The following is a 17,423-nucleotide window of genomic DNA, read 5'->3' on the forward strand; positions in this document are numbered from 1 at the left end:
CAGATTAGTCTTTTGGAGAATTGGCATCAGCAGTTTGCTGGTTGTATCGCTGCACACTCCTGGTTATTTCCTAGCTCCATGGAAACATGGCATAAAAGAGCATGCAAGAATTCACAGATTTCTTCCTCTCTCACAGCTACGAACGCTGGATGTTAGCTCACTGTCAATCCCCAGCATCACTTTGTTTCTGCTATTATAGCAGACAGAATAATTATTCTATCAGCCAGAGCTCTTTTAAGACAATCATCTTCAAGATTGGCCTAGGGAAAAAAAAAATTATGAAGTACTTACTTCTCCTATAACTAGGAAGTGCTTTTTGCAAGTAGAGCTCCCCTTAGGAGTCCAGAGACAGCCCCGTAGGGAGAATTCAGAAGCAGAAAGAGAAATCCTGCCACAGACATATCCAAATTCATGGCTTTCAGGGCTATTGGCACTCTCATTTCATTTCAGCAGCTGCTGCTCTTTGAGCCACTAAGAGACACAGGCTGCCTACAGCTTAACATTCTCCTTCCAGTTGCTAAACAAAAGAAATCAGGATGTTTTTCAAGTGACAGTCCATCATTACTCCCAGCACACTGAATATCTTTCTGTCCCTCGGAGGGCTGACTCGCTCCAAAAAGCGCTAGACTGAATGCCAGAAACAGCAGGCAAGTTACAACTGTTTACAAGAGCTTTTGCTAGATAGCCATTAGCATTTCCTAAGCAAAAGTAAACTTCCTCAGCGGACACAAAGGAAGTCACTCTCTGTGGGAAAAACATCTCGAGAGACACAGCACTGGGACACTTTTATCATCGTTCACAGGACTGTGAATGCGCCCGGCTCAGCACAGGCGACAGGGAACTGTGGTTGGCAATCCCCTGCCCGTTATGTGACACGACAGCTTTTCTTTCAAACAAATCCAGAATTCCATAGGGGAGACTAATCACCCAACAGTAGCTAATGAGGCTAGCGAGACCCTGCAACTACAGAGGGGAGTCGCTTACCATGACTTGCCAAGAACCAAACAAGGAAACAGCAGTCCTTTTCACCGGGCTGCTCCCTTCGGCACGCTGCAAATGGGGAGCCAAGAGTTGCCACAGTAAAGGCCGATGGAGTTTAGCAAAACGTGATTTCATTTTCATCCCCTGAATTTACTAACTGATGCTTGTTGCATGTCAGAGTTTTCCTCCCAGGAAGGGTAACTGCTAGAAGACTGTGTTAGCCATACTTCTCAAACTGGCAGCTAACAGTAGGTTAGCTTTTGTTTCAGACTAGACATACATAGAGGCTCTGTCTCCTCTCAAACAAGCCATCCGGAAGATTAATTGACAAGTAGCAAGTTTTTTAAAAATGAATAGTAAAATCACCACAAAAATGAAGTGCTTATTTGAAATGGTACACAGGCAACTGGTGGAGCTTCTTGCCATATTGAAAGATATTGACAGCATGCAAAGATTTAAGAAGCAATAGGCTAAATTAAGCAGAAGAAAGAAAAGCCTCATCAAAAGTTATTAATACTGAACTATCACTTTTGCTTCAGGAAGTCTTACAATTGTAAAAGACAAAGCACTCAGGGAAAAGCCTCACGGCATGTTTACTCTGTTCTTTCACTTTTCCTTAAGTATCCTTGGAGACAAAATACTGAGCTGGAAGAGTTCTGATATGACCCAGTACGTTTTTTTATCTCATTTGAGAGCAGAACAGATCAATAGTACGATGGATGACACAAAGGGAAAACTATGATACCCTTGTATAGCAGAATCATTAAAAAAGACTTTTTTAAAAAACTGAAAAGCAGCAAATCACTGCAAATGAATTGTCTTCCTTCTGTGCAGCGTTTCACACCCCAGATGGAGCTTCCGGGCAGAGAAAGAATGACGGATCAAGGACCTGATCACACTTCTGCTCAGTGGCCAGACAACCAGGGTATTAGCTAGTTGGCGTCTGTCTACAAAAAGATCTGAAGTTTGATTTTATTCTGATGTGGAAAAGAAGTGTTCCTGGAATGCCAAAGTTCCCTCACTCCTACATTTTGCAGGTGCTAAAAAGCATGCAAACCAAAGGCAGGACACCACAACCAGACTAAAGTTACAGGGAATTTGCTCCTAACTGTGGTATAAAGTACATATGCTATACTTGATCGCATGTGTATGTGTAAAAATAAAAAGATTCCTTATAGTAAAACCAATTTGCATACATAACCAGCTTCTGGTGAAAGCACCGTTAACTCGTGCTTGGCCAAAAAAAAAAAAATAAATAATTAAATACTACTGAACATAAAATGAAATCAATTCTAGCCTTCCCCAGAGCCTAGGATTAGGAGCCGAATAATCATTCTCTGCAATTCGATTTTAGGAGCGCTGCCTCCCTGCAGCTAGGCAGTTCACCCTGCTACCTTCACCTCCGTCCAAGAGGCTATTTGGCAGCAGCGAGGCCCAGAAGTCAGGCTTGCAGAACATCTGCCCAGCAGCTGGCACCTGCATGCTGAGCTACTTTCCCCTCATGATACATTTGACAAATACTTCAAACATCTGCCTAAAAAGTTTTTCTTTCCTTTTATAATTAAAATTAAGGTAAAGCAAAGTAGAAAAAGACATTTTTTACACACATGTGAATGTGTCTGTCCAGCTTTCTGGAGCTTGATCTTTCACCCAGCAGCAGCGGACTGTAAGCGGGAGGGGGGATCCCACATAAAAAGCCTTTTGTACAACGAACATTCGCAATTCTGGATGGGAAGAGCCAGAACTGTTTCTTTTTACACCGATGACATTTAAGTTCTGCAAACCCATGTGGAAATATATAACTACCAGCCAAGGAATATCAGAAGCCCATGAAATCTCCTGCCTTTTACCAAGACAGCACAAATTACAACATGCTACCACGTACCAGAATCCCGAGACCATCCCTCCCTCACAAGAGCCAGCGATCAAGTCCACGCAGGTTTGTTGTGCTGCTGAAATCAAAGCAAGGATTCAAATGGCTCCTGTTCAGCTTCCATTCTTGCTATCCAGCCATCAGTTTTGTTCATCTACTGCAAAAAAAACTTACCTTGTTGCCCTATCTAAGTATTTTTTTATCTCAGAAATATTGCAAATAAAGGTTGGACGTAGATACAAGGCACAGATGCAATCTTACATAAACGAATGACCTCGCTTGTACCACACTAAGCTGACAGGCATTCCCTTGGGGAAAACCATCCCCCATGCGTGCCCCAGGAAAGCGGCAGGGTTTGTACCCTTATCAGTAAGGGATGTGGCATACCCGTGCAGAATTCTTTGTTAGCGTTCTGGGGTACGACAATCCTTCTGTAGACTATGGGCTCCGATTCCAAGATGTTCTCATCATGCCGATAGCGAGCTGGTTTCTCATTTGGGGTCCCCCGGGAGCGAGTGCCGCTCCTCCTCTCATAAGTTTCAATCTCTTCAAACACAGCTGCCTTGTCAAAAAGGGCCAGATTCCCTTCGAAATCAAAATCTGTGTCTGGGATTTCGTCAATGTCATCCCCAAAGCATTCATCATCTTTGCTCTTCATTTGCCCATTTTTCAGGCCGCTCTTCTTTGGGGTCACTTGGTTTGGGTGACGGCTACTGGACGACCCTAGACAAAAATAAAAGCAAGTTGAAAGTGTGTCATAAATAGGAAAAAAACACAACACACATTTGCTCATACACTTTCTCTGCAAATTTTGTAAGAGAGGGGAGCTCATGCTTGCAGTCCACCAACTCAAGGGATACTCGCTTCCCAAAGAAGCTGCAGACCTCATCTTTGGCATACTCATGGTAACAAAAGCTAACAGAAAACAGAACATGAGCATCAGGAAAGACTTGCAGGGACTTTCCTTTGGCAAGGTTGGAAAAACACGCTCAACCCCAGTAGCAAAAAAGTCTTTCTCCACATTTTATTTAATTCAAGATAGTGTCACATTAGTGCTAAGATAAAAAGCTAGCCGTGATGTAGGACAATTTTCCTCCTATACTGAGCTCATGTTCATGCAGGCACGTGGCCCAAGACCTTCTTTGGAATTTCCCTAAATTTCAGAGACTAATGTAGATGTTTTCTTCCATAATGGGCTGGGCACCTATTAATGATCTTTAAGAGAACCCTGAATATAAAGCATTTCTTTTTGCTCGCACTTGTTACACAATAGCTACTCAACAGCTACACATTTCTGTACCAATATAAGCTCTTTTCCTTATTCTTATTGCATCGTTCTACTTATTCATTGGCTTGCACATTTAAATACACTTCTTTACAATCACAAGTAATTGTGAAAGCCTGACTTCTCTGGAGTGAGACTGATGAAAGTCTCCTCCTTCCCAACTTATGGCTGGAGGTCACAGACTGTTACAAAACCATGTGCAATTACGAGGTCAACATATCCCTCTACTTGCTTATTTCGTGCATTATTATTCAGGTCCCTCATACAAACTCGGGTCCAGACAACCTTAATCCGTTTGTTATACTCATTGATAAACTTGTGGTTACTAGAAAATATTTCAGGCCAATTCCAGCAATTACAGGTATCACCTACAGTGTCCAACAGATGGAGTAAGAGTTATCACACCAAAACTGCTTATTCTACTAAAATGTTTCTCATAGTTTAAGATATCGCCTTTGTGAGTAATTTAGACAAGTGAGTTTGACAGAATCCATTTGATAACACAGAAACAAACTACCACAATGATGTATGCTCCTTATATGCCCCTTCCATAAATGAAAAAGCAACATTTTTTTGTCTTTACACATTATGACCAATCAGTCGGAGAAGACACACAGAATTGTGCCCTTAGAAGGGCAAAACCCTTCTAAGGATACTTAGAAGACATCCTAAAAAGATGTGCAATAGGCACAACCTTCACGGCCTGCTGTAAAGTTACTTGTCACCTTCAAAAGTGCAGACAAGTCTCGCTTGGTCTTGGCAAATCCCTCCTTCTCCCTGCCTGGAAAGGCTCATTTGTAACCTCAATTTGACAGACTGCTGGAACAGTCGCAAACTGCCTAACAAACCCAAGCTCTAATTTTCCACATTTCCAACATGTGAAATCCTCCACTCCATCGACAGGAAGAGCACTTCTAGGAAGCCAAGGACCCTCCTCCTGTCAGCTGTTTCTCCAGGAGCGTTCATTCATTTCAGGATCAGGACAGGAACCAGCACATTCTAGATGAACATGCCAATTTTGACCAAGTTAATAAACAGAACTCACCCCTCTACAGCAAAGTTATTCAGTAGCTTAATTACACAACTTAAATTGCAGCCGTTAACTCCACAACATCCTTATGATTACCTGAAGCCTTTATAGAAAGGCCTATAAAACAAGACCAGAGCAGAGAGCGCTTTCCTGGAATGCTACAATTGCCTAGTTGGAAGGGACCTTTCAGATGATCAAGTCCAACCATCAACCTAACTCTTGACAAAAGACATCACTAAACCGTACCTCTAAGCACTATATCTACCCATCTTTTAAATACCTCCAGGGATGGTGCCTTAACTACTTCCCTGAGCAGCCTGTTCCAATGCTTAATAACCCTTTCAGTGTAAAACATTTTCTGAATATCCAGTCTAAAACCTCCCCTGGTGCAACTTGAGGCCGTTTCCTCTTGTCCTATCGCCTGTTACTTGGGACAAGAGACCGACCCCCACCTCTCCACCCGCTCCTTTCAGGGAGTTGTAGAGAGCAATAAGGTCTCCCCTCAGTCTCCTTTTTTCCAGGCTGAACACCCCCAGCTCCCTCAGCTGCTCCTCACAAGACTTGTGCTCCAGTCCCCTCACCAGCTCCGTTGCCCTTCTCTGGACCTGTTCCAGCACCTCAATGTCTTTTTTGTGGTGAGGGGCCCAAAACTGGACACTGCACTCGAGGTAGGGCTGACAGGCTTGCCTGGGGTCCTCGGGGCTTATCAAGGACTTTGTAAGCTCTGGCAAATTTATTTTACAGCATGCTATTGAGTTCATCTAACGCCGCAACTAAATTATGCCATGTTGAAAGATGACTAGCAAAGGATATGTACTTGGCTTTATTCTCAATTAAGAATGAATTGTCTCAGCAAGGATTTTCCCCCAGTTATTTTCCCCATATTTTAGACCACGTATCACTTGTTTTTTCTAGAGAACCGCTTAAGTGACTAACCTGAAAGCCTTCCCAGCCCCCACAGCAAGGAAGCTCTTTTAAATGCTCAGCAGCTCCTTCTCTGGTGTCTTAAACCCAAACACACTAAAGTACTCTATCTCAAAGCTGCTGCAGCTCCAGTCTCCAATTACACCATTCACACGTCCAGCAACAGCAAAAAAGTGCACAAGAAGTCAGAGTCCAGAATTTCCCTCCTTGAAAAGCAGGAGATAAAACCCCAAATCTTCAAGGTTTTGTGGAATCATCAAGCAAAACTCCCCACAATGATTATTTTCCTAACGTGAGTAATTTGTTGTTCTGGTGGGCTTTTTGTTTTAAACATGAGCTTGCATGCTCTAGTTATACCAGTTTAAAAACAGTTTTGCCCAAGCATCCCTAGCCAACACTGAAAAAACTGAAAGAATCAACTTCCCTCAGCTTTATCACCCGGCCTAATGAAAGGTGTTGGCTTTTCCCTTTTTTCTCCAACATCATTATAGCTACAGCACTGCTACATTAAATAAAATATCTTAAGGGGCATCTACGAAGTTAGCCAGCTAATAGGTTAAGTCTCTCACAGCAATACAGCTACCCTGAGTATTGGATTTACACAAACCTCACTACATCACGAAAATCCATTGACTGCAGCACAAAGCCACTTAACCTCTTCAAAACAGCCGTATCGGTACAACAGCCAGCATGTAAAATTTTTATTTTGCACGTATTGGAGCAACTGAAACTAGCCATACAGAGCTGTGTGGTCAGCCTCACCACACTTTGACAATACTCTCTATTTATAAAGTCTCTATTTATAATAGCTTGAAATCACTACAAACTAGAACAGGTAGTTCATTTTCAGACACAGTGATTTTCAAGCTGCTGGAGATGTCGAGGAGTTTTTATAAACTGGGTGAGAACAGACTACTGCAATGCACCTTTTGCCAAGAAGCCACTGAAGGACGGCTAGCAGAATTCAAGAATTGCTGGCGATAAAACATGATACAGGAGAGAGAAGAGGCAAGGCTTTCCAGCAAGAAGAATTCTAGTATACAAGTTACAACCAGTCATTTACATGCATAGTTTTGAGAAAAAGGGACAGCTTTTTACTAACACACAGCTTTCCCTCTCTGCCCTAGATGAAGGATTCCCAAACCAAAGTTGACATATAAACCACTCCAAAGTTGTACACAGCTTGGCAGGGAGCTGGCAACTGCCACTACTGACAAGGCAATCACAGGCAACACTGCTGCAATCAGCTGCACAAGAAACAAAAACCCAGACCAACGCAACAGGCCAAGGTCTCCAAATGTTCACAAACTCCAGGTGGAAGCAATAGTCAAGGGACATTCAGAATTCAGCTGAATAAGCTGGAGCCTACAATGAACACAATGGCAAAGCAAGCCTGCTTCTCGGGTCAATGGTAAGTGTTATGGCAACTTGGTTCATTCCTGTTACCCAAGAGTTTTTACACTCATTGCCAGATTCTTCTGCAAAAAACAATTCCACGCCACCCTCAGCTGACCTGAAAAGCAAAACATGAGGCTAGATGCACTGCTGTGCAATGGATCCAGGAGACAGAAGCAGCTGATGTGAGCGGTGTGTAAATGCCGATGGAATAAAAAGCTGCACTACAAAAAGCTGGGTGAACAATGTCTGGAAAGCTCCCCAGGCTCCCCTGCAGACACAATGAATGGAAGCCAAGACCGTACCTCATCAAAACGAGACATGCCGGCATTGTGGTGGGCAGCTCTCTAATCCATACCCATGGATGCCAGCTCTGAAATACTGCTGACCCACACAACCGCTGGCTTTTCACGGACCACGTTAAAGCCCTACAACAGAAGTTGTGCAGAACATGGCAGAGGCGTCCTACAAACTCTGAGCAAAGTTATGAGGTGTTCCTCTTCAAGCATCGCCATCTAGACAGATCGGCGGCTCACGTTGTTCAGGGAAAAGAGAAGAGCCTAAAAAGAGGGCAGGGAGAGGGAAGGGAAACCTCAGGCAGAAGAATCTGAGATAAGACCAATAGAAGTGTCCACTGCCTTCCAGGGCACTAGTGTGACACACCAGATGAAGCCACTGCCTGAAAGCTGCTATTCACAGCTGTACTTGCTTCCACAGTCTGATCCAGTCCTTTGCCAAGCAGCTACAGAAATCCAGACCTTCTAGTTCAGCTCCTTTTAGAGGGCAACTTCCAGCATCTCTGCCCTGTGTGCGTATGCGGGAAGCCTGTTAAGGAGAACAGCACGTGGCTCCACATCAAGTTGGCAGCCTGACGCCACATGGAAAAGTGTCTCCCTCAAAAGACAAACAATACTTCCCGGGCTTTTTTTTTTTTGTTTGTTTCTTAGGAAAAAACCCTTTCATGTACGGCATACAAGCAAATGTAGTCTTTGGCGAGCTGGACGCCTTCCTGCGAGATCCCTGTGGGAGATTTTGCTGCCAGCCCTGGCATGAAGGAGCCCGGTGCCAGCACAGCACAGAAGCCATTGTGAAACCTGCGTTGATATTTGTTGTTTATTGATTCCTGGCACACAAGTACTCCAAAGGGGGAACTTTGTCCCTGACTTAGCACGCTAAAGGGCATCAAGAGGTCACCTTTCAGCTGCACTAAACACTATAAAACTTAAGTTCTAGATGAGATCTCAGCTCGTTCGTCTCTAGATGCCTGTACGCACCATCTCCATAGTACCAGGACCTCTTCCGTCCCCCTCCCGAGATTCACACATCATTTGCCCTACTCTCCAAACACAGACATTTTAGAGGGCAAGAGTTCACTTTTCTACCTCATTTATCCTAAAATTAATCCAAGCTAACAATAATCTACATATAGCACCTTGCTCAACTTGTTTCAACCAAAGTCCATAAAAGAAAATACGACCTGCTGTTGTGCTTATGTAAAACCAACACAAGCTATTTGCGGGCTGAAGCAGTTTGAAGCACTTGCTGCTCACCCCAGACCTACCAGACGCTGACAAAACAGCGTTAAGTGAGGTCATCCTCTGACACACTGCATCCAGGCAGAATAAAGCAAAGCAGGAGTTACTGCAGACATTTAGGTAGCTGACACTGAAGTTTGGTTAGTTTTAGGAAAACTTTCAAACACATTCAAACAACTAACAGGAATTTAGGAAGAGTTAAGGAATTAAGAAGAAAAAACAACCTTAAAAGAACCACAGCTTCTTCCCCTACAGCAAGCACTACGCTGTGTTTGGGCCTGGGTAGAAGTGAAACACTCAAAACCAGAGAGGCTTTAAGACAGTTAGGTCACCAAGGAGTGCACGCCTTCCCCTCCACATCATTCTGGCCTTCCTCCTCTATCAAGCCTGTTTGGCAATCATTTAAATAAAGAAGTGAATATGAAAAGAGTTACAACCTTTTCAGAAAAATAATACAGCTGTTGGTGGGGGAGGAAGACTTCCAGAGGTCCAGGAACTTCTCCACATAAATACAGCCTTTCATCTCCCTGTAACTGGCCTTGCCCCCCTTAGTTTTGTTTCTTTTCTAAACACAAAAGCAAGGGAAAAAATGAAGTCATGGAAATGCACTGGATAGATACTGATGCTTCAACAATTAAGTCATGGAAATACGCTGGATATATACTGACATTTCAATAATTGCACAATGAAGAGCTGGAAAGGAGCATAGCCCCGGGGCTTTGAGGGAAAAGAAAAAAAAAAAAAAAACAAACAAAAAACCCAAACATACCCAATTTTGGCAGAGCGTGAGAGCTGGCTGAAGATTTGATGAGCAGAAATAAAAATAATGGATGCTTGACTTTAAGATGCACTTATTGTACCTTTACATCATTCTCATTAGAGACCGTTAATTTGTATTTTCAACAACACGGCGAAAAACATTTGTAATTACTTGTAGGGTGATGTTGTAATAGGTTATGGTTATACAGGCTTTAAATAGAAAAGCTTTATGATATTGCAATTTGTTTCCAGTTCCTTTTAGAGGAAAAATGGAGGCTGGCAATCGGGCAATTTTCTAATAGGAAAGACAGCAAGAATAAGGAAATGTTTGTAACTGGCATTATTCAGCTTTGCATCTTCTAACATTTGAAGCCAGTGAAGCAGAATAATACACAGGGTGGGACAGGGAAGATCTAGTCACTTTAACAAATAAATTGTTGAAGAACTGTTCGGTTTTTATGTAAATACACGTCAACCACACTTCTCTCAGGAATCCCGCAGTAAAGAAAACACCAGTGTGTTGTTCTTCGCATACTCAAATAGGGCTGTTCTTTGGGACACTGAAAGAGGGATGGGCAAAAAGGTGTATACAACAGAAACGTATGGCACAATTGTAGTACAACTGGTAAAATAATCTCTATCTATTCACACTCTAGCTCATATCCCGCCATATCATTTGTCTTTGCAGCCATCTACAGCCCCAGTCCCTACAGTTCCACCATAGCCAGTACCACACAGCATCTTCATAAAAGCTCCCCAGTATCATCTGTGCCTGTCCCAAACCCCAGCCCTCACAGCTGGAGGCTGTAAGGAGAGGCAGCTGCTTCCTTCAGTTTCTTTGCTGCCCCCTCCACCCTCTCTTCATACACATCTTTTCCCTGTTACATTCCAAATTCCTGCTGTGTTCACCCCTGCTATTCTCATCCCAGCCTCTAAGCTCATGCTAGCAGCTACAGAAGAAAGGAGTAAGAGATCATATCAGGATGCTGGGGGGAGGGGAAGAACATGGAGAATATTTTTCTTCTTAAATAGTGTCTTGTGTGTCCTAAAACTAAATGAATCATAGACTCATTCAGGTTGGAAAAGACCCTTAGGATCATCGAGTCCAACCATCAACCCCACTCTACAAAGTTCTCCCCTACACCATATCCCCTAATACCACATCTAAACGACTCAAACACATTCAGGGATGGTGAATCTGGGCACCTATTCCCTGGGCAACCTATTCCAGTGTCCGACCACTCTTCCTGTGAAGAATTTTTTCCTAACGTCCAGTCTAAACCTATCCTGTTGCAGCTTGAAGCCATCCCCTCTTGTTCTATCGCTAATCACCTGTGAGAAGAGACCAGCACCAACCTCTCTACAAGGCTGGTATTTCTCAGCAACAGGACCGTAGATTTGCAGTTCACATCCCAATCCATTTTGGAAGTAAATAACACCACACTGCTTCTATCCTGAACGAGCAACAGCACAACTTTTGTGACCATTCCTCTTTATACTACCATGTTCATAAGAGACACACAGAACAGTCTGCAGCATTCTAAAGATCTGAAAGACTAATTTCCTTTAATGGACTTCAAGAGGGAAAAAAAAAAAAAAAAAAAAACACAACTTCAAATCAGGTTTGGCATGGGAAGCTTGCCAAATTGCCACAACACAACCAACATGTCAACAAAAATGGTCCTGAACCTAATAAAGCCATCCACGTAGCCCCTTCTTTTCCACACCAGTCTGAAGATGACTCTGGACAGGGTGACTTGTGAAACACCGAGTATGTGGCCGTGAGGCACCTAAGTAACGCCAACCTTTACGGGCAAATAAAGGCATCATAAATCCTGCTGCAACCTTCCCAACCTGTTAACTAGGTTGGCTACAGGACCGCACTGTGCAAACAATGTGCTCAAGCCCTGCACTGGGCCTCCCCCTGCGGAATACCCTTCAGAAGCCAGGGCTACAATCCTGTACTTGATTTTCAGCTGATAAAGTGCTACGATAAATAGGGATCCGGCCTCTGCTAGAACCAGCTGCTTTCTGCTGCTCCTCTGCATGGGCTCAGCAACAAGCACAAAGAGCGCACACAAGTTAAGGTTTTCACTGTAATCTACTCTCCAGTTATTCAGCTGAACAGCACTAATTTCTCCGCATTAACTTTTCCACCCTGCATCTAGCAAGGAAAGGTATTTCATCAGGAATCAAAAGAAATGAAAAGTAGAGCAAAATTTGCCTCCAAAGAACTCTAATGATAGTTTTTAGTCTCACCACAGATGAAAACGAGTTAGAATTTATGGGCTGCATCAGTGTGATGTCAAGATGGCAACAGAGACATCAGTGAAGCAACACCGTGTCCAATATACCTTGAACACATTTCTGCAAGGTAGCTGGAAGCCTAGAGAGACAGAATGTATTCTAAAAAACAAAACAGAACAAAAACCCACACACAACAAACCCAAAACAAAACAAACAAAACCCCAGTACAGAAGCGGCAGACCAGGTCAACCAACATGCTTCACCTGACTACTCTTACCCAATAAAAACATTTTATATCTCTGCATAAGGTCATTTTATGCAAGTGTACCCATATATCTTTATAAGCCCAGGCCTGCAAGCTTTAATGAAACTGTATGAACATTCACACCAAATTGTGGATCAGACTGCATCATCACCTAATCGTAAAAGATTTGAAGAGAAGTGCCAGATGTTTGGACGACTGATACTTATAATACTTCGAGGCACAGCTTGCAAAGTTTTCCTCCTCACTATTTATCTTCCTCTTCTCCAGACCTTCAGGTGGCAAACAAACAGAAGTTTCCAGCACGGCCTGAAACGTTCTTGCTGAAGAAGGGAAAGTGTTGCAGGGGTAACTCAGGTAAGCAAAAGGAAAGCTGCAGGATAACACCTATACTCACAGGAATTGTGTCTACGCCGGAAGCCTTTGGATTGAGTCAATGTTTCCACGTGTCGATCCATGTAGCTCTTGGAGCACTGCTGCTGGGGAGAGATGATGATATCCTGATTCTTCATGTCTGTTCTCCTTGGGATATTCTGCGGGGCACTGCTGGAGATGGGCTTCTTTAACACTTTCCCAGTGCCATTCTGACTGGGACCCACTTGGCATCCGACGCCAGGGATGCCCATTTCTGTCTGCTGCAGGTCCCCACATTGTCTGCTGTCTCCTGGTCCCGGGATCTCCAGAATTTTCAGCTCAGTGATGTCACCCGCCCTAAAACCAGGAAAAGAAAACCAGATACTGAGGAATTTAGCATCTGAGGTACCTTTACAAAACACAACCCCTACAGAAAAACACGCAACATTGTCCAGTGGTTTTTTTTTTCTGATGCCATTATCAATAAAAACAGGGAAAAAACTATTTTAATACAAAACCACAGAGGGTATTTCCACGGATATCAAAATATTCAACTGAAATGGTATGAATCTTCAAAATAACAATTGAAGTATTTCTGTACTGCACCTGGATTGCGTTTGAAAGGTTCTGATCCTAGCAGAAACAGGAATCAGTCACGCAGAAAATAGAAGCAACTGGCACAGACCTTTGCAGGAATCTGCATTAATTTAACAGTTTCTAGATAATGTAATTAATCTCAGCCTTGAGACTACTATTACTTTTTAATCCATTTCTACAGAAAGCTAACCTCAGATTAGTGCAATTCACGCTCAGACAAGGATGGCGCTTCCTGTTTCCTCAGAAAAAGGATAAAGAAAACTAATACAGCACTGGGCATGAGCCAAAAATGAAACAAAAAGTTGTTATAAAGATCTATCTGTTTGCACTGATTGCAAAAAATAAATCAGAAGTATTTGTCCAACTGCGATATAAAAGTAGCAAGAGCTTGCTACTCTTCCACACATCTCCTGGAAGAATATGGTCATCATCATTCTGCACTCTCTCTCTCTTCAAAATCCAAGAGGAAAAAAAAAGAAAATAAAGAGTATTGACTTCAAGGAATCGACCTTATTTAAAAATCAGTGACTCAGTCTTAACTATTGTAATATGCCAGGTAACAGGAAAATGTCCAGTGACAAGTGACTCTTATCAACTCTTTTTAAGCACAGTGTTACTAGGAGCTGGTGGGAAAGAACTTCTGAGAGCTACAATCTGCTGCATCAGTTCAGCTTCTTGGTTCAAAACTCTCTCCTGCTTACACAGAGGAAAGAACATGGCAAGGGACAGAGGAGATGAGTTGGATTTATTAACAGCACTTTGTTTCACCGTATCAGGGCAATAATTTTAATTGATCTATCATTCTGCTTTCTCTTTTGTCTCACTTTAATCACATATAGTACACATGCTGAGGGCAAAGCTTTAAGAGAGCAAGCCAGCCCCCTCAACTACCCAAAAACCAAACAACAGAACATATACACACAATACATATATTTATATATATATATACACGCACACATACATACATACAGAGTCTCGCCCACAAGAGTGAGCCACACCACTTCCAACACTAGGATCACAGAACCAGAAAATAATCTCCTGCAAACAAACTAACAGAAACACAAGAGGCACTTCTCATCCAAAGATGTTCAGTAGCAGTAGGGAGATTTAAGGCAAAGAACCTGTTTTTGGTGAAAAACAAAACAAAACAAAACATCCAAACCACCACAGACCTTGTCCGGAAAAAGGCAGGAGGAAAAAAGACAGACACTAACCTGAAGGTGACTTCTGGCACCAGGCATTTGACCCCATTATGGAAGGGCCGTGTCAGAGAAATGGTCTGGCTGACCTGATCCACAGCAGACACTCGTCCTTGGTAGACTCCCAAGCTTTCTCCACAATTAATTGACACAATGCTCCCGAGCCAGTCTGTAGCCATATTTCCGTCACAAAATTGCTGTAAAGAGACACAGGCCTGGCTATAACAAGATGCAAAAACTGACAACCCGAATCAGCATCAATGGCATCCCCTGGCCCAGAACCCTGGCTTCCACCCAGGCTCCAGCTTTGTCAGCTCCTCTCTTCTTTGTGGGGTGCAAATAACATCCATACAGACACTGAGGATCACAGTAAACGTGTAAATCCCTGGACAATTTGCCTATACGATTGTTTGTAACACAGATCGCTGTTTGCATCATTAAAGAAATAATTTTCTAACTGAAATCAAGACTAACAACTTCCAACAGCCATATTTAGTATTTAGTTCTGTCTGTGGACATTCTCCCTGTAATTTCAAACAGGGAATTTATCTTCACTTCCCTTTTTAAAATTTTAGCATAAAATACTGGGGCAGAACAGCTTTTGTGAATACTCAGTAGTGAGAAGACTGATCTCTGCCCACACAAATTAAACCCAACACCTTTACGGGAATAAACAGATGCCAGGTAGGGGGAATCCAACACTACAGTCCAGGACAAAAGTCTTCATGCTCTCTAGAGACAGGAGTATTATTACTGCCACAATTGGATAAATTAAAAAAGAAAGTTGCGCTCCTTTCCAGCACTGAGTTCTACCAGAATAATACCGGGGGGGGGGGAGACGACATGACACACAACACACTTTGTTAGTCAGATGTTCAGTCCCACATAATTCCCCCAGTTTTGATGCTTGCCTCAATTTGTATCAGCACACTTTGAAGCGGCTAAGCACATCTTTTGATCTGAGATTTCTTCCTCCAGACAGAGAACACAGGATGATGACAGGCTCGTTAGCATCACGGGCACAGGAGATAACCAAGGAAGATTAACGTCCATATATAAATGACATTTCTGTGAGAGTCATTTTAACTCTTTTCAAGCCCTTCCCATCCTGAGCTTCTTAGAAAAAGATGCAAGGAAAAAAACCCTTGGAAATAACTAGGATCCGTGCATGCTACCAGAAAAAACTCACTTCCCCCAATTTTCAGGGGACTGAAACCAGGGGATGCTTCAAAGGCAAGCAAATGCTTAATTTGCTCACTAAGCCATAAATTCTTCAGGAACAGCCTCCTTTCTTTCCTGTTTCTGTGTTATTAACCCATGATAACAACGTCTGGATTCCAAGATGACAGCTGATAAAAAGTGGTTTCAAAACACAGATAACACATCCCCGAGTGTCTCCAGTAAAATTAAAATGTAGTTGCTTTCCTGCTTTTTATATCTCTTTTCAAAAACCAGGAAGAGAATTCAGTACACATCACCATCTTACAAGGATCCTTTCCAAAAATAAGAGCCTCCTTTTACCAAGGAAAAAAAATGATAAAATCTGTTTGTGTGCAAACATAAACCAAAACAAGGGAAACTGATCTCAAAAGATCTCATCCTACTACTTTATGTGCAAAACCTTTAGAAGGGGGAATGAAGTACACGTGCAGTGAATGATTTACTGCATCACATACGACAAACATGAGCACATTTGTTTGTTTACATACACCTGGAAAGTCAAACCTCCTGTCTAATATTCTGCCTTTTATTCCAATTTTTTGTCATATAACTCGCAGTTATCTTATATTCCCCCACACCTCTTATTTCAGGTGTGTATTACTGATACTCCAGCAAGTTTTAAAAGAAACACAAGTCACAGAGCTTACTCAAACATGCATGCAGCACTTAATAAACCGAGTCGGCAGTGATAACTCAGCATGTGATGAGTCAATAGCTTTGCACACCAGCCATTGCTGCTTGAGAAGAAAGATGCATACGCTCACCCTACCTGAAGGATGAGTTAGCACGCAGTTGGTTTCACTCACTTACAAGGAAAACAGCCATCGAGCCTACCCACTTTGTACTGAAGACAAGCTAGCATGGGATACATGCTCCCAGTGGGGCTCGTCTCCCCAGACCGGATCAGGGTGGGCTGCCTGCAGCCTGATCCCCGGAGGTAAACACAGGGGGCCCCTCCCAAGAGGTAAACAGGTCCCCCCAAGTGGGTAAAACACATTGGGGTGGGGGGGGGGGTGGGGGGGCAGAGGTAAACACAGCCCCCCAGGGGTAAACACAGCACTCCCCCTCCCCAAGGGGTAAACACAGCCCTTCCCTCAAGGGGGTAAACACAGACGCCCCCCCCACAGGTAAACACAGGACTCCCACAGCCCGCGTCTGCTCGGACCCCAGCCAGAGGCGGCCTGCAGAGGCCTGGAGCCCAGGGAGGGGAGGCGCCCAGCCCTGCCTCCGCAGGCCTTCCCCTCCCCAGCCGCTCCCCCGGCCGCCCCGCGACGGCCCCCGTACAGGCCGGGGAGGGACGGGCGAGGCCCAGCCCCCTACCGAGGGCCGCGGCCGACCCCCCCGGAGCGAGGGGACGGGGCAGGAGGTCGCCCCCCGCCTCACCTGCACCCGCCGCTCGCCGCCCACCTCCACCGCGGCCCCTCCGCCTCAGCGACGCTCGGCGCTCACGTCACTTCCTGCCCCTCGCCCCGCCCGGCAGCGGCGCTCAAGCCACCGGCGGGCGACCATAGAGAGGCGCGGAGGAGTTGGAGGCTGGGCGCATGCGCGGTGCGGCGGCGGGAAGCCGGCACGGCCCCTCGGGCGGCGCCGGGCGCGTGCGCAGTGTGAGGCCCGGGGGGGGCGGCCATGGGGCTCGGCCGGCAGCGGAGCGCGCCTGCGGTCTGTCCCCCCTCCATCGCCTCCGTGAGCTCTGCCACCTCTCACACCTTTCCCGTCGCCAACTCCATCCCACCCGCATCACCTCCATCACCCCGCCAGCAC

At 44.3% G+C, this 17,423-nt stretch overlaps 1 protein-coding gene across 3 annotated transcripts in view; it reads right to left on the reverse strand.

Annotated features, from left to right (window-relative positions):
- EDC3 (enhancer of mRNA decapping 3) overlaps window positions 1-17,146 on the reverse strand; it is a 29,288-nt gene extending 12,142 nt beyond the window's left edge. Inside the window, exons 1-4 of one of the 3 annotated variants that reach the window (XM_054213732.1) lie at window positions 17,046-17,146; window positions 14,457-14,638; window positions 12,689-13,002; window positions 3,242-3,577 (exon numbers count right to left, since the gene is read on the reverse strand). In XM_054213732.1, coding sequence (XP_054069707.1) covers window positions 3,242-3,577; window positions 12,689-13,002; window positions 14,457-14,620 — 814 coding nt within the window. In that variant the 5' untranslated portion in view covers window positions 14,621-14,638; window positions 17,046-17,146. Of the gene's footprint in view, window positions 1-3,241; window positions 3,578-12,688; window positions 13,003-14,456; window positions 14,657-15,352; window positions 16,538-17,045 lie in introns of those variants that run through there. The other 2 variants (XM_054213733.1, XM_054213731.1) reach the window with 2 other exon arrangements.
- Between the last annotated feature and the right edge of the window lie 277 nt (window positions 17,147-17,423).

This window comes from Rissa tridactyla, chromosome 9, assembly GCF_028500815.1.
Source record: "Rissa tridactyla isolate bRisTri1 chromosome 9, bRisTri1.patW.cur.20221130, whole genome shotgun sequence".
In the NCBI taxonomy this organism is placed as follows: domain Eukaryota; kingdom Metazoa; phylum Chordata; class Aves; order Charadriiformes; family Laridae; genus Rissa; species Rissa tridactyla.